The sequence below is a fragment of the Alligator mississippiensis genome, chromosome 4, assembly GCF_030867095.1.
Source record: "Alligator mississippiensis isolate rAllMis1 chromosome 4, rAllMis1, whole genome shotgun sequence".
NCBI classification, from domain to species: domain Eukaryota; kingdom Metazoa; phylum Chordata; order Crocodylia; family Alligatoridae; genus Alligator; species Alligator mississippiensis.
Genome location: NC_081827.1, coordinates 166,096,263 through 166,119,994, shown reverse-complemented (window position 1 = coordinate 166,119,994; position 23,732 = coordinate 166,096,263). Strand labels below are relative to the sequence as shown.

Here is a 23,732-nt window from a genome sequence, read left to right as displayed (position 1 = left end):
CAGCCCTAACTCCACTCCCTTGCTCACCACAGGGGGCGTTGATCTGCCCCTGCCAAGCCCCTTCTCTCCCCCTCCCCTTTCACTACAACAGACTTACCAGCTGGAGGCAGCTCTCCTTGCTGCCAGGCTGTGCTTCTCACTGCTTGCATGCTGCGCTATGGCTGCGTGCACACACAGGCATTTATCAGCCAAAGTGTCAGCCACATCAGACCAATTTCCGACATAGTCAATTTTCTTTATATTGGTGCCAATTCGATATTGGACCGATGTATCAGTGCACCTCTAGTTACATACACTGTTTTTCCTTTGCCTAGAAAATTAGTCTTCTTATCAAAGAAACCTGTTAAGTTAATCTTTGGTAAAAGGCAGGTTAATATGGTTAATTACCTCTCTCTACTCTTGGTAAACCATTGTTATACTTTAACTCAATCACCCTTGCCTTTATTTGTCCTTTCCTTAAAACTTTAATTCTAAAGCCCTGCAGGCTTACTGGATCAGACTCACAGGTCCACATATTCCTGGATCCATTTTTTCCCACTCCTTAAAATAACTAAGCAATTCATTTGTTGTTGTCCAACCAAATGGCACCGCCCTTGATTTGACAGATTTGTTAAAAATATTTGATACCACACCTGAAGCTTCCTGTGCCAATTGGGCTGGAAACAATTGAATCCTGCACTGAAATACTTTTGACTGTTTTAGTATCCTTGCAAGGTCCAACTCAGTACCACTCTTGGCAATTCTCACTTTATCAATGTACTTCCTAACCTCTAGGACAGAGCTAACGAATCAGTCCTTCCCCTTCCTCCCCCTCAACTCTTTATAGGCTCTCTGCTTCCTCCCAATATCATTTTTAGGCATGTATTTGTTCATTTAGCTTCCTACAATTTTCCTCCTTGGTTGGGATAGATTTCTTACACTTTTAGCACTCTGGTTTGAAGCAATATCAGACCTCTTTCACATTCAGGACCCTGAGCTTCACAGTCCAGATTACATTGCGAATCAGAACCTTTAGTTTATCAAAGTTTAACCTTTGGAAACCTAATGCCTTAGTTACCGATCAGCATTTGTTTATTCTTCCATTGAAATTTAAGCTTGTGAACACTTGAGGCAAGGTTTCTCCCCCAAAATAACCTTTCTATAATGTCCTCCCTCACTTAGTCATCCCTTGTTGAATTATTGACTGTTTGATAAAGGGATGTCAAATGCATCCATATCTGGGTCCTACTATCACTAGTAGCATATTTCTTCAAGTCCATCCATATCTGAAAAGTTAGTTTCCCAAGATTTGGCTTGCTTTGAACTGGTGAACCTCCTGCCTTAGCACTATAGTATGCCATCTTCTTCTTAGATTGCACCTGCAAATCTGTCTCCAGTTTGGCTACACCTTGACTGCTAGAATTCTGTTAGCATTTGCTTTTAGTTCAAGTGTGACTGATTAATTCATTAGACTATGAATTTGTCAGGGACCTTGCACAACGAGTAATTCAGTGATGAAAGGAAATCACAGCTCAGGTTCAGAACTAAAAACAACTGCTGTGTGCTCCTAAGTGTAAAGAAAGGTACACCTGGAAAAGGAATAGATTTAAAAAAGACAAAATTCACATATTGACATGTTATTTTGTTTTTAAAAGAAAAGTATCACCTTTACCATCTACAGGCATACACTTAAGGTTTTCAGAAAATGTGAGCAAGACATACAACTGTAGCTAATTTTTATTCTTACTTATATGGTTAACTACTTCCTCCCCATCCTCTGGCCCTCCCCACCAAGAAAAAAATCTCAACAATCTCAGTATGGTGGGAATCACCAGGAGTCAGATCACCAGCTGGCATACACCATCATGATTATAACAGTTTATAAGAGCTGAGGATCTACCTGTTCCTTATACAGGACATAATTTGGCCCTTCATAAACTTTAAATAACTAGGAAACTATTCCTGATAGGGGGAAAAGGCAATTTAATAATATAAAGAAAGTAGATACCCTAAGTAACCCACAGTGAAATAAATACTGTTTGGCATGAATGAAATAGTTTTAGTTTTATAACTATGTACTATGACTATGTGAAACAGCAGCATTCTGTTTCAACCAGTGTTTCGACATTTTGACTGAACAGCATTTCATTTCGAATTTTGTTTCAATTTGAAACAGCTGTTCCATTTTGTTCCCTCGAAACAGGGTCGAAACAGTGAAACTGTTTTGACGTTTTGCCCATAGGCTATAATGGGGAAGGACAAAACAGCCTATAACATTTTAATTTCTCACCTGATTTAGGTGAGACTTGCAGGCATAGTAGCCCCTTCTGAGGGCATGAAGCCTGCCAAGTTTCAAGGAGATAGGCAGAGGGGGTTTGGGGAAACTGCACCCCACAATTTTGAAAGCAAAACTTGTGTCACGTGTATGTGTTAAACCACAGTGGGGTCAAAACTGCAGGCCTGCTAGCCCCTATGGAGGCCACAAAGCCTGCCAAGTTTCAAGGAGATAGGTGCAGGGGTTTGTGGGAAACTGCACCTCAAGCAGAAGACAAGCAAAACTCGTGACATGGGTGACCCTGCGTGTGTTAAGGCGCAGCAGGGTGAAAGCTGCAGGCATGCTAGCCTCTGCTGAGGCCACAAAGCCTGCCAGCTGTCAAGGAGAGAGGTGCACAGGGAGTCTGGGTTCTGGGGCCCTGCACCTCTAGCTGCTGACAGGCAAAACTCATGTCATGGGTGCTTGTGCAACTGTGTCTGTCTTGGGGCATGAGGGGGGCAGGGGGGAGGGGAACTACTGCAGGCCTGGCTGCTAGGCCCTGCTGTGGCCACAAAGCCTGCCAGCTGTCGAGGAGATTGGTGCAGGGGGGTTCTGGGGCCCTGCACCCCTAGCTGCTGACAGACAAAACTCATGGCATGGGTGCTTGTGCTAGCAAACTACTGTGTTACGCAAACAATCATGCTTCACTCAGGAACCAGCTCAATACACAGTAGCTAGCCAGGATAATGAGTTAATGAGCAAGGGTTAACACCTACAAAACCACAGACTAAGGAGAGGAAAGAATTAATACAGAACCAGGAACTGCTTCCGCCCCAAGACAGAGACAGTTGCACAAGCACCCATGTCATGAGTTTTGCCTGTCAGCAGCTAGAGACGCAGGGCCCCAGAACCCAGACTCCCCACACACCGATCTCCTTGACAGTTGGCAGGCTTTGTGGCCTCAGCAGAGGCTAGCATGCCTGCAACTTTCACTCTGCTGCACCTTAACACACACAGTGTCACCCGTGTCATGAGTTTTGCTATTCACTGCTTGAGGTGGTTTCCCCCAAACCCCTGCACCTATCTCCTTGAAACTTGGCAGGATTTGTGGCCTCTGTAGGGGCTAGCATGCCTGCAGTTTTGACCCCACTGTGGTTTAACACATACATGTGACACAAGTTTTGCTTTCAAAATTGTGGGGTGCAGTTTCCTCGAACTCCCTCCACCTATCTCCTTGAAACTTGGCAGGCTTCGTGCCCTCAGAAGGGGCTACCATTCCTGCAAGTTTCACCTAAATCAGGTGAGAAATTAAAAAGTTATAGGCTGTTTTGTCCTTCCCCATTATAGCCTGTGGGCAAAACATCGAAACTGCATCAAAACAGTGAAACGTTTCGACTTGCCTCATTTTGTTTCGAGGCTGTTTCAACTATATCTGTTCCATTTCAATTTTGCTGTTTCAACCTTGAAACAGATTGAAACAGTGTCGAAACAAAACTGGCAGCTAAATTTCGCACAGCCCATACTATATACCATACTATGTTTTTTAAATAGGATACTTACTTATATACTTCAATAAAAACAGTGATCTTAAGTACCTGTAGATGTTCTAACACCCTTCTTTGACTTAGTTAAATTGCAAAAATATGTATTTTTCCTGTGTAAACAATCTAGTTATTACCCACATTTAATAGCTAGGTACATTTGAAGCTGGTTCTGTTTTGTCATCCAGTATAAAAATTATTTTTGCCTTTCTTAACCAAAAAGTTAGGGCTATATTAAAGGATGTTTCCTGAGCTAAAATCTAGTGAACAATCCATGCAATATTACTACTGTAGTGTTCCAAAGCTAAGAAAATAAAATTAATTACAGATACTTTGGCAAATTTGAAAAACCTGGCCATCCCTCTCTAATTATATGTCTTAATGGATCCCACAAAGAAAATAAAACTGAAAGATCAAGATATTTTTCTGTTTTGATCTAAGATAACATTCTTTAATTGTGGATGTGCATGAAATATGAAAACCATGTCATTTTTATTTTGTATGCAAACACACACACAGTGGGAAAAGAACGCAGTGTATATTCCCATACTCAGCAGTTGAATCATGGAATGCCATATATTGTCTCCTCAGCAATTGTGACACAAAGCCACAGAGAAATTTGTACAGGGCCAAGCTACAGAGTCTTTGAGATACCACAGTACTTTCCAGAAGTTTTTTTTTATAATTCTTCTGATATGTATTCTGCTAGCATCTCCAGTCAGCCTCCTGGACAGCAAACTTAAAAGGTAGATTAACATTGTTTTGCATGTGCGAGAAAAAAAAATGGGGGAAGGAAGTAGGTCACCTTTCTCTAAAAGTCTTAGCTAGGTGGAGGTGCTTCTCAAGGTCAGGTACAAGATTTCTTTATGGAAGTTAGCTTGTGCATTCACAAGATGAAACAGATTAAAAAAACTGCTGTCGTCTTCATCACGATCTCCTAAGTACCACAAAAGAAATATTTAAAAAATAGTTAATAAAAACAAGATTTGCTTGAAGGCAGAAGATACCAGAATTCATTCATGCAGTATCTTAGCAGAAGCCAAGTAGTTTCCACTTAGACAAAAGATAGCTCTTGGCTAGCTGTAATAGCCTAGAAGATTCTCTTTCCAGAATTCCATAGCCAGTTTGACCAAAGATAGACAAAAACAATCATACTTGAAAGAAAGAAATTTTCCTAACTGCGTATATCTTTCTTGCTTGCAGTTATAACCTGTTTTGGGATTATATCAAAGCTGACAAATATGTGGACCAAGGAACAAATGCAGCTTAAAGAGTTTAACAATTCAGTCTGCAAGTGCTTTGATATTGGATAGAGAAGCAGCCCAGAAAGGGTCCAGGCCCTAGCATTCAAACAACCTTCTGCTGGAATCAAAAGAGAACTCAGCATATAAGTACAGTTCATAATCTCTGGACAAGCCAATATCCTTTAAGCAAAGTCTGGACACTTTTGGTTAAAAGGGAGCAAAAAAGTGAGGTACACTGATGCCATCAATATGTTTAGAAACATTAAGTAAATGTCAGTATCTGAACCATTAGAGGTCTCTTAGATTGCCTACAGGTTACCTCTATCCTGAATCTATTTACACAGTTGAGCATCTGTTACTAAACACATTCCTACTGATGGCTTGTATATTTTATTCCTACAAAAAGTGCCTCTTTTAAAGCTCTGCCAGTAAGTGTTTTAGCATAATCTTAAAATACACACTCCTTATGATAACAAAACCAAATTAAAACAACCCAAACCACATAACATAAATCAACCAACAGCACACTGTAAATATAAAAGTCATATCTCATCTTTTGTAAGGCCCCCAACCACTCCATACATAGCACTAGGTGATGAGGAAGGGGTCCAGGCTGGAGCTGTGAGAACAGTAGCTCCCCATTCCCTCCTGTGCTTGAATCTTGGCTGAGTCCTGTTTAAGGGGATAGCAGTTTGTCGACAGGCACTGGAACTTACCAGACATTACAGACTGCAGCATATCCATGATCAGGTGAGCAAACGCATTCTCAACACTCTGCAGGAAATTATTCTTCTCTCCTGGAGTGCTGAAAACTTTGCAGACCTTCTGCATCATTTTTACTGTCCAGTCCATACAGTACAGGTCCTTCTCACAGACCTGGTGCACATAAGAAATATTGTAATTATGTAGCCTCAATGACAGTGAGGTTATAAAAGTAAATCAGCCTAAAATGATCAGGCTCGTTCCTGCTCTAGAATTCCCATTGTAACAGGACACTTGAAGGGGATGGTATACATCTATTTGACCCAGGCTATTCTGGTGGAAGAATTTTAATTTCACCTTATGCTGAATGAACCAACATTTTTTCTCGGGTTAGATCTGGTAAGGTTCCTACATGCTGCCGGAAAGTAAGGCAACTGAGAGACAGGCTTCTTGATAAAGTTACACCAATGTCAGTAGAAAAAGAAACCCTGAGGTCTGGGAAAGCAGAACTGCAGATGTAGTACTCACCAAAGCTAGAAAGACCATTAGCCTGGCCAGCTCAACAGCCCGCCCATTCACAGCTTTACTGGCCATGAAGGTGAAACAGATGTTGTTCCCACTCAGGATAAGGAGACGAGCATTATTTTCCATAAGCCATTCTCGGGGAACCACTTGTAACAAAATACAAAGAATTTGCATGACCTTTGATTCAAGAGACTCAGTGAATACTTAAAATTACACTAAAAGAAGGATTTACAGGAAAACAATTTGGGAAACATTTAAAGTTATGAATCATTGCATTCAGTACATAACATTTATGAGGGGACAGCCTATTCCAATTCATCTGGAGATACAGAGCTACTATAGAGCCCAAATGGATTGTATTAAGGCTGATAATAATAAAATCCACAATACAATCTCTCAAAATTTAAACATTTATATTGTCCATTTAGTTTAGGAGAGTTCACAGATTCTTTGGTATAGATTCCAGATCCATTCATAACAGCAACCCTAGTCTGTTTGAAGAAACAAGAGAACTGTTTAAAAGATCAAATTTAAAAAATGCTCTTATCTACATTTCTAATAAAGCCTTTTTAGCTTGTTAAAAATTAAGCTATTGGAAAATCTTTATCATGTATGCTGCCTATTTATTGTTATGTTTGAATTAGTCTGAATAATGGAAATATACAAAATGGCTAGAAATATGGGAAGCTAACTTCACTTCTAGGTTTTCAACCCTGAGGATGGAATATCCAGGTAGCAAACAGGACTTGAGTAGAACAGTGTTTCTCAAGCCATGGGTTAGGTCACAAGAATATTTGAAAGGGTTGAGAACAAGCTTTAAAAATGGATTCTCCTTTAAAGGAGAAAAACGTGGGAAACCACGGCTTTTCCCTTGCAGGTTGGCAGGTTGCTATCCCCTGCCAGGGCCCCACCCTCCTGCCCCATACACCTACCCCCTGTTCCACACACACACTGAGGGACTGGGGGCAGGGGACCCAGAGTGAGGGGCACTGAGTCAGGACTGGCCATTGATGTTTACAAGTGGGTCCTGGTACAAAAAAGGTTGAGAACCACTGGAGTAGATGACTGAATAAAATTAAACAATTGAACAAGCATCTCTTTCATATAACAATATTAATTTCTAAAATGATGAATCTATTATTACTTAAAGCATTTCACTCTTGGGATGAACAGCTCATCATTCATAGGCAGTGCTGATTCCTTCCATCTGGGACACTAACTTTTCTAGTACAGCTATCATAAAGTGCTCAGAGAGCCCCAGTCTTGCTCTATCTGAAACCCATTTATCTCTACTCTGGCCAGGTATGGTTATATGATCCCATTTCTATGATAAAAGCAAAAACATACCTGACAATTCATCCACAAGACTGATAACATCATCTGCAGTCCACTCTTTAGCTTCTGTGTCATACAGGAGTTTAATGGCATCAGCAAGACCCTTTAAACTGGTTTCGTCTGTTGGTCCTTCTATCATTTTCTGCCAGACCACGTGTCCTGGGTAACATTAATCACAATCACCACTAAGTGGCAAAGCAGCCCGCTAAACAAGGAAGCATGTATAGCCTGGAAGCAAAGCATGGTTTGGGGGGATAAAAAGGTGATTTGGGCAGTTCTTAACTCGCTACTGGTAAAAAACATTGGTGGTTGCAGAGAAATCATTAGAGACGAGCACAAATCTTTCAGGAAACACAGTGTTAGTGTTTACTTGAAAAAAAATAAATTTGTTAGCAAAAAGGCACACATGCTTCTGATTCAATGCTAAGATTACCTTGACACCATACAGATGGAGAAAAAGGAGGGGAAAATATAGCCTCTGCAATTTCTTCATTTATATGTAATTTTAACAATGGTTTTAAAGAAGCTTGGGTTAAACAGATGAAGGGTTCATTTTTCTACTCAATATCATTCTTTGCTACTTCTATAGGGCCTAGCGTTCAGAGATACTTAAGTTCCTATTGATTTCAGTTGGATTTGCATGTATTCAGAGCTTGGCAAAAAATGCAACCTATACATCATAGGAGTGCACAGCACCATTCAAACAAATAAAAACCAGCAGAACTGCTGTTCTGAAGAGCTTACACTAACACAGCTAAAAAAAACAGAACAAAACAAAAACATTCCTGGAAATTCTTGATTTTTATAGCATAACTAACATTAAGTGATCAATTCTTCTCTCACACTACTGTAAATTAGGAGAATCAGCACCAGTGTAAAGCTGTACAATAGTAAATCTAAAAACTGATCCTTGGACACTTAAATTTCTTCACAAATTAACATAAACTGGGTGTGTCTATATGTTCATTAATGTGCCTTAGATAATGCATATTTAGTTTACTATTTCCTTAACAAAGTACTAACTAAATGCACGGTAACTAAAGTTACTGCACACTAGCACCAATGCAGTTAAATAATGATGCTTACTGTGCATTAGCTTAACACTGTGCAGTAGGCTATAAGCACATTTTGTACTGTGATGCTGTACTGCACAGTGTTATTAGTCCAACGCACAGTAAACGTCTTGTGTAGATGTGCCCACTGAGTCAAGAAAAATCTTGAAACAATAATCAGTTTGCTAGGAATAATAAATCTGTACAGAGGTAGATGCTGCATTCCGAAGTTAAATTCAAGAAACCCAGGTGCTGCTTCTCTGGGGGTGAGATTCCTTTTTCCCCTGGCAAAGCTCCAAACAGAGGACACCACTGTATTTCTGCACTACCAGGAGTTGGTAGGCAGAGAAGCTACACAGCAAACTTCACATTTCATTGCTGCTGGAAAGTCCCATAGCACCACCCTTTATAGAAAGAGGAAAGAGCTGTTGTGACTGGGCAGGGTGATAGAAGAGGGGTCACCAGTGGGTTCACAACTTGCATTCATGCTTGGAACAAACAAAGGGTAAAGAGGTTGTTGTTGTGCCCTGACTCATGGGCTGCAGTAGCACCTCAGGCTCAGATACATAGCTCAATCTCTTGGCTGAAGGTACATCTACTCCACACACTCACTGGTTTTTTGAAAATCCATTTATTTCCAGAAATTGTCTGGCAGATCGGAGCCAGAAGGTCCTGTTACTTTAAGAGAAAAGCAGTACCAGAGAGAGTACCCCAGGTCAGGGGGAAACACTGCCCATGATGAGCTGGCTACAGGGAAATAGGCAGCCAGGGGGAAGAAGCTATTCATGCCTATCACAGTGCTAGATTGTAATAACACAATAGGGCAGAGCTCAGCTCTAGGGAACTGCTAAAGTAGCCAGAGCAGCTGTCACAAGCTACTGTGCAGGTTAGCCATCAGGTTCTAATTAGAAGCCACTGCGGGTAGCTGGGAAGCCACCTGATGGGAAGGGCAGGGTTTGGGAGAGGCATAAACTCAGGGCCTGAGCTGAGGCAGGCCGTCTGGCCTTGCAAGTGGCTGAGAGAAGTGTTCCTGAAACAGAAGGCTGCAGAGGAGTGCCTGGCTGACACCTAAGCTGTCCTGGAGGATTGCAAGTCAGTCATTCATGGCTTGCAGAGATATATGACCCAGGATGAGGGGATGGTTAGTTGTACAGCCAGCAGGATGGGATTTATGTGCAGGCCCAGTATGGGGATAGTTTGCATTATAGCCAGTGGGCTTACATTTTTGTTAGTTTACATTGGTGGACTAGACTGTGACTAACAGGGGAGAAGAAGGTTAGAGTGGTGCCCAAGAGGCTGTTTGGAGCCTGGGCTCAAGGTGCTGACAAGTGGCAACTGGGAAGGGTTAAAGTCTAGGCCAGAGAAGGCCATAGCCCAAAAGGGGCTAGAACCGGCCCAGGGGTCTGAAGCCCAAAAGAGGCAAAACCAGAGCCCAAGATGGCGAGATTAGGACTGGGACCCAGAAGCCAGGTCTGATGCAGTGAGCCTAGGCTAAGGGACTAGTGAGAGTAGAGGCAGAAGCTGGGAAGGCCAAAGCCCCAACAAGGGAGTGGAGGCTCCAAGTAGTTTCATGCTGCCGTGGGGGCAAATTGCCTCACCTCAATGATAACCCATAACATCTGCAAGGCATGGGCATGGCTGTAGGAGAGGTCAGAGGCCATGAGTAGCTCTTAAAGCAACAGGTGACCTGGGGGCACCGATTGGTCAGGAGGGCCCACCTAGCATTTGAGGGCAGGATGGGGATCAGCAAGATGTGTGAGGAACCCCTGACTACTAATAGACAAAGGCTCGCTTTGGGACCCTGGGCAGCCTCCCTTTCTCAAGATAAAATAAAAACAGCAAGGAGTGGCAGATGAGAGGGTAAAAAAGGAAGGGTACCCAGAGTGTCAGAGCAGGGCAGGAATTGTGAGGCCACCACGCAGTGTCATGGTTGTCCCCAGAGGCTCTGGTATAGTACACAAATCAAAATATCAATCTCCTTTTTCTTTTCTCTTCTTTATTTTTGGGAAAGCTGCTCACCATCTAGAGAAGAGACTGGCCCAAAAATGATGTATAGCAACCGAGCTTGATTAACCATTGGCCATGGTTTTAAGATACGAGTCAGCCAAAATGCAGAATCACTTCGATGAATCCAGTGGTTCAGCAGGACGCTGCGACAATATAGCCGTATCCGCAACTCCAGCTTTCGGGCACTTCCTGAGACAAGGGAATTTGTACGTTATAAACGCAAGATTTTGGTAATATTCTTGATTTTAAAGAATAGGTAAAACAAAGTTTTAAGGATATGTGGACACAGGGCCAGATTTTTAAAGGTATTTAGGCATCTAAAGAAGCAGAGGGTTTCCTAGTGAGAAGTTTAGGGAGCCTAAATATTTAACTTCCACTGCAATTTCAAGGCATAAGTCTCATTGCATATCAACATGAAACAAACTACCATAAAATTGTTGAAGTCGGTGCTATTATGCTAGCGTTAAACTGGAACAAATAAGAGCTTCGGGGCCTGACTGATGTGCACTGTAATTATTCCAGAATATCTTTAATGGACATACTACACTGATTCAAAACCAGGTTTTACCTGCCTGATAACTTTTATTTCCCTGCTATTCCTCATGCCTTATTTCAGGCACACTCAATTACTTTGTTATTATTTCTGCCTGCCATCAAATGATGGCAACAAGAGGAAATAGTAGTGGACTGCAAGCTTAGCTTTTATACTCATTTATGCAAAGGGCCAGCCATACATGAATCTTTTAAATTAAATACTAGGTACTCCACTGAGTCAGTTGAGGATTTCTTGTGGACCATATGTCATTTTAGTGCTGTGTTTTAAGCTATAGATAAGACAATGACCCCGATTTTTTTTTTTTTTACTGTGCGGCATCATTTTGGCATTGGTAACAGGCACTGAGTAATAAAGTGAAGAATGGGTTGTTATACTGTGTATGGAAATTATATATATTTTGATAATTAAGATTTCTAATTTAACATAAAGCAAGTTACCAAAATGTGTCTGCTTCTATGTTAGCAAAGTCCATTAGATAAGGAAAAAATCATACATATCCAGAACTTTTTCCTTTTCTGGACTTTTCCAATTTCTATATTAGTAAAGTCCATAAGATAAGGAAAAAGTAATATATATCCATAACTTTTTTTCCTTATCTTATGGACCTTGCTAACATATAAAAGCCAAGAATATATTTTTCACTTGCAGTTACTTTCTTCTGGAGACGTATGGATATATACATATTTATATGCACACACATGCACTTTACAAAACTGAAATTAATGCAAAGATAAGATAAAAACTAATCTCTCTCAAAGCAATTATCTTCACCACATGGGATGTAGTTCTCATAAGAAAATAAATAAATTCCACTGTATGTAGGCATGCTACCACCTTCATATCACCCATTTTTTAATCTTTTGCCACAGCTAGTACATTGTTCATAAGGATCAACTAAGGCACAGGTACCATGATGTTCATGTGACCAAAAAACATCCTTAAGTCTGGGTCCTTGGTAATCTCTCCCCTATGCAATAACCTGAATCTATTTCCTGAACTGTCAGTGAAAAAGGATGATGCAGCTGTCATGCTAGGAAAATAAGGACTGTTGTCACAGTTCTTGTTTTCCAGGTCTTTCTTCTATTTCAAGTATTTACCTGGCTTGCTGCTGACAACTGTCTGCATTTTACGGGGTAGATTGCTCAGCTCACAGAGGAAGTTGAAAACCCGATGGCACTCTAGCTCATCCCAGCCTGCTGTTAGCATCTGAAAGCATCAAATGAAGGGGAAAATGCATAGAGAGTTATATAGATTGAAATCTCAATGCAGGTTATAATAGTCTTACATGTGATATAATTTTTCTGTATCTTTAGAGAGAATAAACTTGCATAACAAAGACTACTAGTACATCTGAATTACTACATGTTATTTCTACCTTAATTCCTGTTTTCAAAATAGACATGTTGCAGGCTTTAAGAATATCATTAATAATCTCTGCAGCCATATCTAAATTATCTATACAACAGTGAGATCCCAAATGTATCCTGTAACAAAACATTTGACTCAAAGATGCTTAAGTCCAAGGGGAAAATAAATGTATACAGAATCCTTTTTCTTGCTATAAAGACCTCAGCTCTGTTTTTATAACTCTCTGAATGCTAATGTAATGGTTAATAAAAATTAAGAACGCTGCAACTTAGAAACATTGGCCTAGATGCTAGCTTTGAAGTCAGTGGTCTTTCTCTAGATTTCCATGGGTGAAACTGAAATTGGAATCTAGCTCAGTCTCCTTTGCTTAGTCCCAGAGAAGCAAATCACAAATAACAAGCCTAGCATTTGACACCAAATACCTTACTCAACTTCAGTGCTAAAATGTCTATTCTTAGGCCTTTACTAAGTTGTTTTTAGTCAGAGTAGTTATCATAGAAAATACACTGTTGATTGCTGAACCTGTGGACTTGATATTGATTTCTTTGCATATCAAATAGCTATCACAAATTCTTCCATTTTATTACAGACCTCGAGCTATGCAATATTTCCACCTTAATACAGAGGATCCTGGTTTAGTGGCTTGTGAATTTTAAGTTTGAAGCAATGTTGTAAAATAGCCCCTATGTATTTCTAATAGGTTTTTAATTAACAGTTTATTATTTGAGACAGGCTACTACTAAGACCCAGACTAATAAAATCAACTATCTTAACTACCAGAAAGAAAATTCAGACAATTGTAGAGTGAGTAAATGCATTCGCTTGGAGCTTGAAAGTAATGTTAGGGTTTAAATTGTCTTGCAAACCAGCTTCAACCCAACGTTTTTCTATATAACTGAGTTGGATGAAGATTGTATTTATCTGCAACCTTCTTGAAAGGCTAACTACTTCAAGACTGACAAATTTATAACAGAACAAATTTTGGTTTTTATGTTAGTAACACCCACTTTCTTTTTTCTGAAAGGTACTATACCTGTAGAAATACCCCATAACACTGTAATCCTAAGCAATGCAAAGGATTTGGACAACCATTAAGTTTAAAACAGGAAACCTGCAAAGACAGAACTTTGTTAAGCTCATATCACCAATGTAGTTTAATTCAAAATAAAATTATGTCTATTAAAACTTTTCCACGCTGCCAGTCGCTGCAACTACACGAGATGCTGACTACACGGTAGCTTGTTACTACTGCACAGTAGCATTGCTTAGCATGAACCATGACGTGACGCTACTGCACAACAGTAATGAGCTACTGTGCAGTCAGTGTCACCAGGAAGCCATGCAGGGAGGCTACTGCACAGTAATGCCGATTACTGTGCAGTCATTTAGTACTTGATTATGCAAGTACTAAATGACTGCATTACCAACTGCACAGTCAGCATCTTGTGTAGATTGCGGCAGTGTTCAGCAACACTATGGAAACATTTATTTTTGGAGTTAAAAAGGGATTTCTTTTCTAGTGTTCAGCATCTTGCATCTCTGCTGAACTACTTAATCAAGTTCCCATTTAGTGATGGTTTTTAACAAATCCATTGTCCACTTGGAAGTAATCTGAGACTATCTAATTTCCCACAGATGGCTGGACAGACTTTAGAGAGAGATTATATTTTACTTACATTTTTATACACTGTCTTCAGGACCCCAAATTGTTATGGTTTAATAACAAAACATGTTTAAATGCTAGTAAAATTTATCCCTATGCAAAGAACTTGCCCAAGACCTGAGTTCCATTAAAAGCTTGTTGAGTGTAATTTAAGCTGTATACACACCCTCTATGGGCTCTCTTCACAGGAGTGAACTTCAGTCTATGTTCATTTCACTAAAATGTGGCAAATATTATCTGCATCTGTGAAACCTATTTTACATTTAGTAATAGTCCTAAAATATCAAATAAACAATAGAACAGATGAACATAAAAGACGTAGTTCTATGGAAGATTATACTCGCTGAAAGTAGACTTAAAAAAAGTGTGTAAGGAAATAAAGCATCTGATGTTCTGACTTTTGAGAGGTAATGGGGAACTAACTTGCTTGTTTTCTTTGAAAATCTCACTCTATGTATCTAGTATTTGAAAAATATTGTTATAACGTTAAGTGCTTAACTTCATATTTTAAAGAGGCCTAACTTTCAGAAGCTTGGAACACAGCAATGACTGTCTATGATTTGGAGTAATAAATGCAAAGCATCTCTAGAATACAACCATTTAACTGCCTAAATGTGGATATGTATCATTTTAAGCAACCAAATATTAAAATGTTGATGTACATATCTGGAAATGACTTAACTGAAAAATGGACTGATTCTAGGTTAGTACATTAATGATATTATTATGTGATATTATGGTGATGAGCATCATTGAAATGCCACAAATTAATTAAATTAAAATCTAGTATCAGAATTTTTTTTGAAACTGTATAATGTTCAGGTGACAATTCTAAACAAGACTCTCTATATAAACTATAACAGAGCAATGAAGTATGTGCTTACTTCTGAGAGTATGTTGTGTATATATTTAAGCCTGTCTTTTGTGGGCAGCAGTAGCGTGCACCTTTTAAGCAATAAACCTGTGAACAGAAACATACAAACATGCCATTCAATTGAAGTACATAACTGAAATACCTCAAGCATGCACTGCACATGTTCCCATGCTAGCAACACAGCACTGTACCTTCAAACAAAAAGTGGTACAATACAATGACCTGTGTATTGTAAAAGTTTGTGCAGGCCATTGTGGTACAGATGCCTTTTATGTAAAAAAGTATGATGGAGAGCATACAAGGTCCTTATAACATAGTTTGTTAACTAATTTGTTTTAAAGTCCATGCATGCCACAGCTGGAACCTAGTAAAAATCATTACATTGGTTTTAGAACTACAGCTGTTAAAAATATTCAAATTTGAAGTAAAATAAGTAACATTTTCTGATACACTGGGAAATCCTTGTTTCCCTTTATCATACAAGGCTATACTTCCAAAATATTTAAGTCAAGCATATGGTCAAATAGGGAGGTATTCTGAATTGTTTTAATGTAAAACATATCTAGGAGTCAGGAGTGTTTTTGTACATAAGATTCAAAATGTAAGTGTTTAGGATACCAGGATCTGGAGTTTGTCATGATACACAACAGCTGTTTGCTAGGCAACGGGGTTTTTTTTTCTAAATCAATGGACAGCAAGTCAGTTAAACATCTTTCCCTTCAAAAAATTATGGTAGAACAAAATATATATAAATTGTTTGTTAATAATCCAAGAAATCTGAAGGATAGCTTTCAAATGCTCCCTAAATTTTCAGTCTCCTAGGAAACATGTTATTTTTTAAATGTCAGAAAATGTGTCATATACTTCCTGTAGTTTTAAATAGACTATTTTCCTAATCTGCAAATATGTTGCTAGAATTCTAATATAGCAGATATCATTTACTTTATCATTCTGGGACTTGTTTAAAAAACAACAAAGTCAACTTTCCATTGACTTCAACAGGACTGGGATCAGATTCCTGAAAAGGAGATCAATCTTTAAAAATGACCTATCTGCAAATATGAATACAGCTGTCAACCTGGGGATTTTAAAAATAAAATAAATATACACTGAGGTTATTTACAAAATCCTGCAAGCAATCTATGTGCAATTTAAGGTAACTTGTAGTTGGCCTAGCTTTGACACTTTTTTAACTTTGGAACATCTTGATTCTTAAAACATCTTAAGGTTAGAAGACCCTGAGTAACTTTGATTCCAAAAGTAAAAACAAAATCGTGTCAATTTGAGTATTGGATTTTATCAGTTTAGGAGATTTATATCAATATGGTACAAACTAGGATTTCTTTACATTTGTTTCTCTTCCAGTGGAAGCCATACAGTAGATAAAATGAAGGAAATGGTTGCTGCATTGCTTTTGACTGAAAGGGTGGGTGACTAAGGTAAATCATAAAAATCACAGAAATGAGGGTTGGAAGGGACCTCAGGAGGGCATCTAGTCCAGCCACCTGCTCAAACCTAAACTTCCCTTGCTGCAACTTGAGACCATTGCTTCTTATTCTGTCATGTGCCACCACTGGGAACAGTCCAGCTGCATCCTTTTTGTGACCACCCTTCAGGTAGTTAAAGGCTGCTATCAAATCCCCCCTCTGCCTTTTCTGCTCCAAACTAAATGAGCCCAGTTTCCTCAGTCTCCCCTAATCAGTCATGTGCCCCAGCCCCCTAACCATTTTCATTGCCCTCCACTAGACTCTCTCAAATTTAAATACACCAGGGGTTGGCAGTGTTTTTTGGGCAGAGTACCAAAAACACCCACAACCTTGACTTGTCAGATGTTGGTATGCCAGGGATGGATGGTAGGGGAGCCACAAGGGACCCAATCCTTGTAGCATGGCAGTGCAGCCCCAGTCCCTTACCCAAGGCACGTGTGCCAAGCAGAATGCCTTTGTGTGCCATGCTCTGACACGTGTGCCAGGGACTGCCTACATCCTGTAACATGCCTACATCCTGTAACTGCATTTTTTTTGGTAAATCAACATATATGCTAAAAATGCACCACAATGTTTTATATAAGAATGACATTTGAAACATTATTTTGAGTATTTATTTTCTACTGTGCCAGAATAAGTTGAGCAGGTGAGAGCAAGAATAAATACCATCCTCCTACCATTAAACATCTTAATTAGTATACAACAAATACAGCAAGACAGCTACAGTGCAAACTTCTGCAAGCAGCCCCTTAGCTTTGGCCTAAAGGTGAAATGAAAATTTACTGCTCATGCCCATTTCAGTCCTCGAATTCCAATATAAGATTGACAAGGAGAATGCTTATCAGTGGCAACCATGATGGTCATTTTTGTCACACGCATATTTTTCTTCTAGGAAATGAAATGAGACCACCAATTTGCTTCACATAGACTATCCAACAGGCTTCTGATAATACTGTTGCTTGATCACTCAGGAGTTAGGCTGGATTTGAGTATGGATAAATTGGTGAAAATATTCTGTCTCATTATTAGTCCCCTGAGCAATACACTTGCTTTGCTCCAACCCCTATTTCCCCTTTTATAGTTCTTTAGATGAAATTTGGAGGAAGCAAAGTATACAAAGTATCCTTTTTGCTAGTATTATTGGTACTACAAAAGTTATTTGTGTGTGCTGAAATAATTATTTCAGCTTATATTTACTTGAGAGCATGGGAAGTCATGGGATTTAGGTTAATAGACTATGTTGCTGGCCCTCTACACAAGAATTAATTTTATCCTCAAAGAAGGCTGCATAAATACTTTAGAAAACAGTAAATAGTAAAATATGTACACTATTATCAATCACTAAACATTACTGAAGAAGTTCTTTAATCAATTTTTGTTTTCTTCTAATTGTTACCATTCCTATTATAAAGGTCACCTAGAGCTCTGTAGTGCTCTAAAATACAGGATCCTTGTCTCTTGCCAGATAGCTCAAGGTTATGAAAGTCTTGCTGTAAAAGCCTTCTGTTTCCTGATGGGGTTGAGATGTAATTAATAAGGCGGTTGCTGATGGTTTTCGACACCATGCTTAACATGCTGATATCTTTCACTGAAAAAGCAAAACCCAGTATATCTGTAAACCTTTACTGCAAAAACAATGCTAGTCAGTAATCAAGAACTTTACTATAGGTCACTACTTAAGCAGGCCAAAAGACATCAGTAACTCGAAAAAGACAAATATAATCCTCTGCCAGATGATTAGGCATGCATGTGGATCTATTAAATAACCTTTATATATGGTGGTCAGACACGTGCTTCAAAGAGCTCCTAAGTACTATCATTTTTTTTGGATGATGAACCTCTTCAAACACCTAAGCTGAAAGTTTAGACAACAAGTTCAATAAAAATCTCTTTGATTTTCAATAGGGCCTGAATTAATCAAAATGACTTTTATTTAAAAAAACAGATTTTTGCATTTGATTATTATTAGCTAATGGCAGTAATGTAATTTCTCTCTGATTCTCACCTGAAAGATGTTCCAAGACCATTTGAAAGATCTCTACTGGCAGTGCTTTAAAATCTCCCAGTGTTGACAGAGATTGGGAATCAATGTCCAGGATCTTGCAAAACCGTCTGGAGCGACGGTTACTACGTCTGTATTTCTGGTTGGGAATCAAGGTATAGCTGGTACTTACAGTGGATGTCATTCTTCAGTAAGTCTCATAAATTTATCCTGTAGAGAAAACACAGAAGGCATATAGGGAAGGAAATTAAACCCATGAGGGGGATAAAATGAAATAATTCATGAGTGACGCAGTAATGGAGTATGAAAGTCTTACCACTTGGGTAGGATAAATTTTACTTTAAATGTAATGTTATGACATGCAATTTAGCAAATTCCATCCTAAAGCCATATTCATGCTTCTTGTTTTATATTCCCTCCCCAACACAATGAGTAAAACTGCTCTCTTTTCTATACAAGAAGAATGTGTATGTGTGGCAGATGAATGAAAAATTATTGTTACTTTCTAATTCCATATCTGGGGAGGAAAGGTACCCAGTGTTAGTATGGCAGCATCAGGATGTTAGATAGTTAAAAGTTAAAATAAAAGGTGTAGAGAAAGAACTACTATCTGTATACTATCTGTTATAAAGTACACTGGGGAGGCTTATCAAGCCCATAATACATAGGTGACATGTTACTCATGAAACCATGCTTATTTCCAGAGGAAACTAAAAAGGGTGACAGGGAGAGAAAAGTATGATGCTATTTGGCTGACATAGTCGATACTCTTCTTAGACCATGTAACTTTAATCAAATAATAGAACACTAAATATTGATAAGGATACCATTCAAAAAATTGTGTGTCTTTTTTGCCTCTCTTTAAACAAAGATTAAAATTTAATGTAAATGAGTATCAAGTACTAATTTTCCCTGCTGTATTTCAATTTATGTATAACTTAATTTGCTATAAGGACAGTATGTGCAAATATTGCCATGTGTGGCACAGTGTTACCAAACCCAAGCATTCAAAAACCATGAGTCAGGCCCCAAAATAGCACGAGATTAACTTAAAAAGGACAAAACATTTTATTTTTTAAATTGATACTTTTTGTTTGCCATTGGTTTCTTAGACTTTAAAATACATTCAGTTGATGTTTCCAAGCAACCATGATGGCTATCAACTTCTTGTAAGCAAAAGTTGAGATTCTCATGCAGTCGCTTGACTCAAGGTGCTTGGCCTTTAGGAATATTGCCAAATATAGTGAGACTTGCAATAAAATTAGAAGGGTTGAGAACACTGGTAGCTACACAATTGATTCTGTTCTTCCATTAATGAAGCGTCTTAATTACTATCATTAGGAATGACAAGGAGAGTAGGTCTTATTATTTGAAAGATTAAAAAATTATGGAAATTGCATAAAACAAATTTTGAAAACTTTCCTGTTGAACATAGAGAACTATGGCTTGTATGCTTCAAGAGTATCACAGAGCCATTTTACATAATGTAGCAAATCACCACATCTCCAGTGGAAGTAGTATACTGGAGCAAGTTAAAAAAATTACTGACAATTACAAACAAGTTTGAATGAACTATATTTTCTGCTTCGTGCTAGGATAATATTTAAATACATTTGCTTGTTGTTCATTTAAGGGAATTACACATTATTGCAAGCATATTCAAATTATGAGATATTTCAGGCTGGCGGAAAAAAAAACAAAATAAAACCTCATAGCCTAAATTTTCACAAGGCCTGTGAGCAAATTCAGGTACTTTTATATTACATTGTTTTATTTTAAGCCACTTAAGAGACAAAAGAATTGACACATTTAAAAACAACTGAAAAAACAAAAATAAATAATAGTATTGCTGCAGGAAATACCACCTTCAGAAAACAAATAAATGCACAGTTTTAAGTTGGCAGCAGTTTTATGCATATAGCTGCAGGTCCAAGATGTGAAAATCCTTACGTTATATAAAATAAAAACAATCTTTAACTGTTGTCTATAATAAAAAGAAAACACAGCTATCTTCTTTACCACTTAATTAATTCAAGGCTGGCTAAATCCTATACATTTTGCTAATTCATACTTTAGAAATAAAGTTACAATATGGGAGAGAATGCCTCATCTTTTTTAAAAAGAAGCATTCGGCACTAGACTTATTGAAGCCAACAAAGGAACACAGAAAGTTTTGGATAATATTACATATAGGAGCAGTCACTTAAACATGGTGAGTGATCAGAATAGAGCCATCTGTGCTTCCATTGAACTCAATGGTAAAAACTCATTGTTTTAATTGGGAGCAGAATTAGGCCAGTTGTTCAAACATAAATTATGTTTATTCTTTATGTTATGGGTCATATTTTAAAGACTATTCAAAGCTTCATTTACTTCATGTACTCGATGATATGTTTTGCATTTTTGAGGGAGTTCAGCTAAGGACGTGACAAAATGGATTTCACTTAGTGACTGTCCAGCCCTCAAAAGCCTCTGTCTGGAACCCTCTGGTTTGAAGAGCTGCTTAATCAAAGCTGGAAGATAGATAGGTAAATGTTAGGCATTTAAAAACTAACTTTATAATTCATAATGATTAATACCAATTATTTTTCTGTTACTTATCCTGTCTATATAGTGACTTATTTATAAGCCAGAGGCCATCAATATTCAGCTATCTTTCTATCCTATGTTTCTATCTCTAAAGACCCAGTAAATTACTCTCCAATGAATGCATGTTTGTTCTGAGCACCTCTATTTTTCTGAGATTTGTATTATTGTTTTGCTATGTATAGATTAAATAGATATATTTAGTTACCTCAGACAGTAATTTCAGGACTCTAGCTTCTTCCCTCCCTAGGCATTGCACAAAGAAATAAATGAATCACAATAAACATAAATTAAATTGGTATTATCTCTCCAGTTCTCTGCTGACACACAGACACCTCTAACCAAAGAGTGACCAAACTTTGTGGTGCCAAAAACTGGAGTGGCAGCATGCTAATAGTTCATGGACTGCACCTGACTTCGTTTAAAGTCGCCTGATTCTCACAGCCCCTTTACACTTGACTTTTTGGCTTTCACTCAAAATGTGATTGGCTTTGATCCAGCCTGTAGTTGAGAAGGAACCCCAGCATCTTTTTTATCACAATACGGGTTCTCGTTGCCCCTTGGACTGCAATACGGGATGCTGTAGATCACGCTTGACCTTTCAGTTGCATTGGGAATTAAATTTAACCCTGGAACCACCTTCATGACTCTGGAGGTATATGACCCATAGGATTCGCTTCACAGCCCTTGGACTGCATTTGGACCTTGGGCTGCACTTAACAAACCTCACCTGAATCCATTATAACCCCACAAACCCTCCTTTCACCCCCACGGGTCACATTTCAATCCATGCACTCTGAATCCCGGCTCTGGAGGGTCTCTATAATGAATGATTATTGGTTAAAAAAAAAAAAGAAAAAGATACTTCTGAATTAAGCTATATCCATTTTATTCTCAACAGAGATTTTGCTTGCAGACCCAACCTTCAAGCAATAGTTTACAAACCCTGTTTGACTGGAATGAAATTCTCCCCCAACAAACACACTGCACTAGGGTATCTGTCAGCGGAAACCTCTGGCCTGTAGGAAGAGAAGATGGCACCTATGAGGGGTGAAAAAGGGGGTGTGCATGTGGGGGGAGAGGTGAGAATCAGCTCTTGCTGACTGGATTTAAATAGCCTGTACCAAAATATGGCAGTTAAATTGGCTAAAATATTAGCCAACAGTTTACATTTTGTAATTTATTTATTGATTTATTTTAAAGGGTTTTTTTAGGTTGAGGGGGAAAGCTTTAATGTCTTGTTTCTGGGGGAAATACAAATATAAGTGTTTGTATCTTTTTTTGGGGGGGGGGGTAATAGACATACCTATACATAGAATACCACAGAAATCAATATTGTTAATCCAGCAATGCTGGTTTAATGAATGTGGTGTAATTAATTAATTAATGGTATTAATTGTGGCAGAGAAGAAAAGTAGCTCTCTCTCTATACATATATATTAGAGAGAGGAAATTACCACAGAAACCAAAATACTTTATTCCAGTAGTAAATAGCTGAAGGTCGGTTTTGGTTTTTCTCCCCAGCTGTTTTGTTTAGTATTTTAAGTGCGTATTTTGAACCGCCTCAGGCTTCCCGCCTTTTTTTGGCCTCCTCCGGTTAGGAGGGAGGCTCCAAGGCGGTGCCCGCCCCCCCGGGACACGCCCCCTCATGAATCATTAATAATGGTTCCACAGCTGCCTCTGTGACCTCGACCTTCAGAACAGCTCCCCGCTATGAATTGTTTCGGCGGGCGCGCGCTAAGCCACGCCCCCTCATGAATATACAACGAGGCAATTCTCATGAGGCAAAGCCACGCCCCCTCTTGAATATAGAACGAGGCTAACTCCCATATAAGGCAACTCCGTGCGGTTCCTTCCCCTCTGTTTCAAAGGGAGTCTCCCGCCCGCCCGGGTGGCCCCTCATGGCTGCGGCGTGGTCCCTGAGCCTCCGCCATATTGGTTGCGGCTTTGTGCCACGCGGGTGTGTGGAGCTGGGTGGCAACGCCTTATCAGCGGGTGCACAGTTCCCTTGGCAGCAGAGGGTGCCATGGGAACGTGAGGCGACACCAACCCAAAGTTGCTTGTGCCTCATATCCGAAACCGGCCGTATGCTGAGGGTTGCCACAGCAGTACCAGGTCGCAGGGTGTGCTGTTGCTGTGGTATTGCGGGGTGTCATAGTATCACAGGTGTGAGTTATCCCAGGCATGAAGTTGCCATAATAGTGCAGGAAAGGCCTGACTGTCACCAACGTGGGATTGCCCAAGTACCACACACCATCTCACGAGCGCTAGGTCACTGACACTTCAAGGCGTCCCTGTGTGAAGGCTGTCAAGCCTGCTGTCACAGCCGTCCTGCTGTGTCAGCAGTTGCTCAGCCACCTTTCCTGAGCGCGAGGTAGTCCTAGGACAGCACTAGTACTGTTATGCGAAGTCCATTGCACACCACATCCAATGATGCTAGAGAGCACCCTGAGGACCTGCAAAGAAGCTATGCAATGGCACAAAGTAATGGCCTGCAAAAAAAAAAAAATTAAAAAATTAAAAAAAGGTCATTGTGTAAGATTCTTGCACTATGACA

At 39.3% G+C, this 23,732-nt stretch overlaps 1 protein-coding gene across 12 annotated transcripts; it reads right to left on the bottom strand.

Annotated features, from left to right (window-relative positions):
- Positions 1–3,620: 3,620 nt before the first annotated feature.
- On the bottom strand, positions 3,621–23,189 carry FBXO47 (F-box protein 47). Of its 12 annotated transcripts, none has more exons than XM_059726997.1 (13): positions 22,482–23,179; positions 21,384–21,421; positions 20,963–21,102; positions 18,593–18,799; positions 18,005–18,175; positions 15,111–15,187; positions 13,597–13,674; positions 12,293–12,401; positions 10,652–10,828; positions 7,593–7,739; positions 6,249–6,391; positions 5,735–5,894; positions 3,625–4,711 (listed from the first exon to the last, which is right to left on the bottom strand). In XM_059726997.1, the coding sequence occupies exons 4-13, from the start codon at positions 18,771–18,773 to the stop codon at positions 4,599–4,601; spliced, it is 1,356 nt and encodes a 451-aa protein (XP_059582980.1). In that variant the 5' UTR covers positions 18,774–18,799; positions 20,963–21,102; positions 21,384–21,421; positions 22,482–23,179; the 3' UTR covers positions 3,625–4,598. The 12 variants fall into 12 exon arrangements, with proteins under 12 accessions (XP_059582990.1, XP_059582989.1, XP_059582984.1 ...); XM_059727000.1 differs by having other exon boundaries at positions 22,633–23,179; XM_059726999.1 differs by lacking the exon at positions 22,482–23,179 and adding an exon at positions 22,121–22,462.
- Positions 23,190–23,732: the final 543 nt, after the last annotated feature.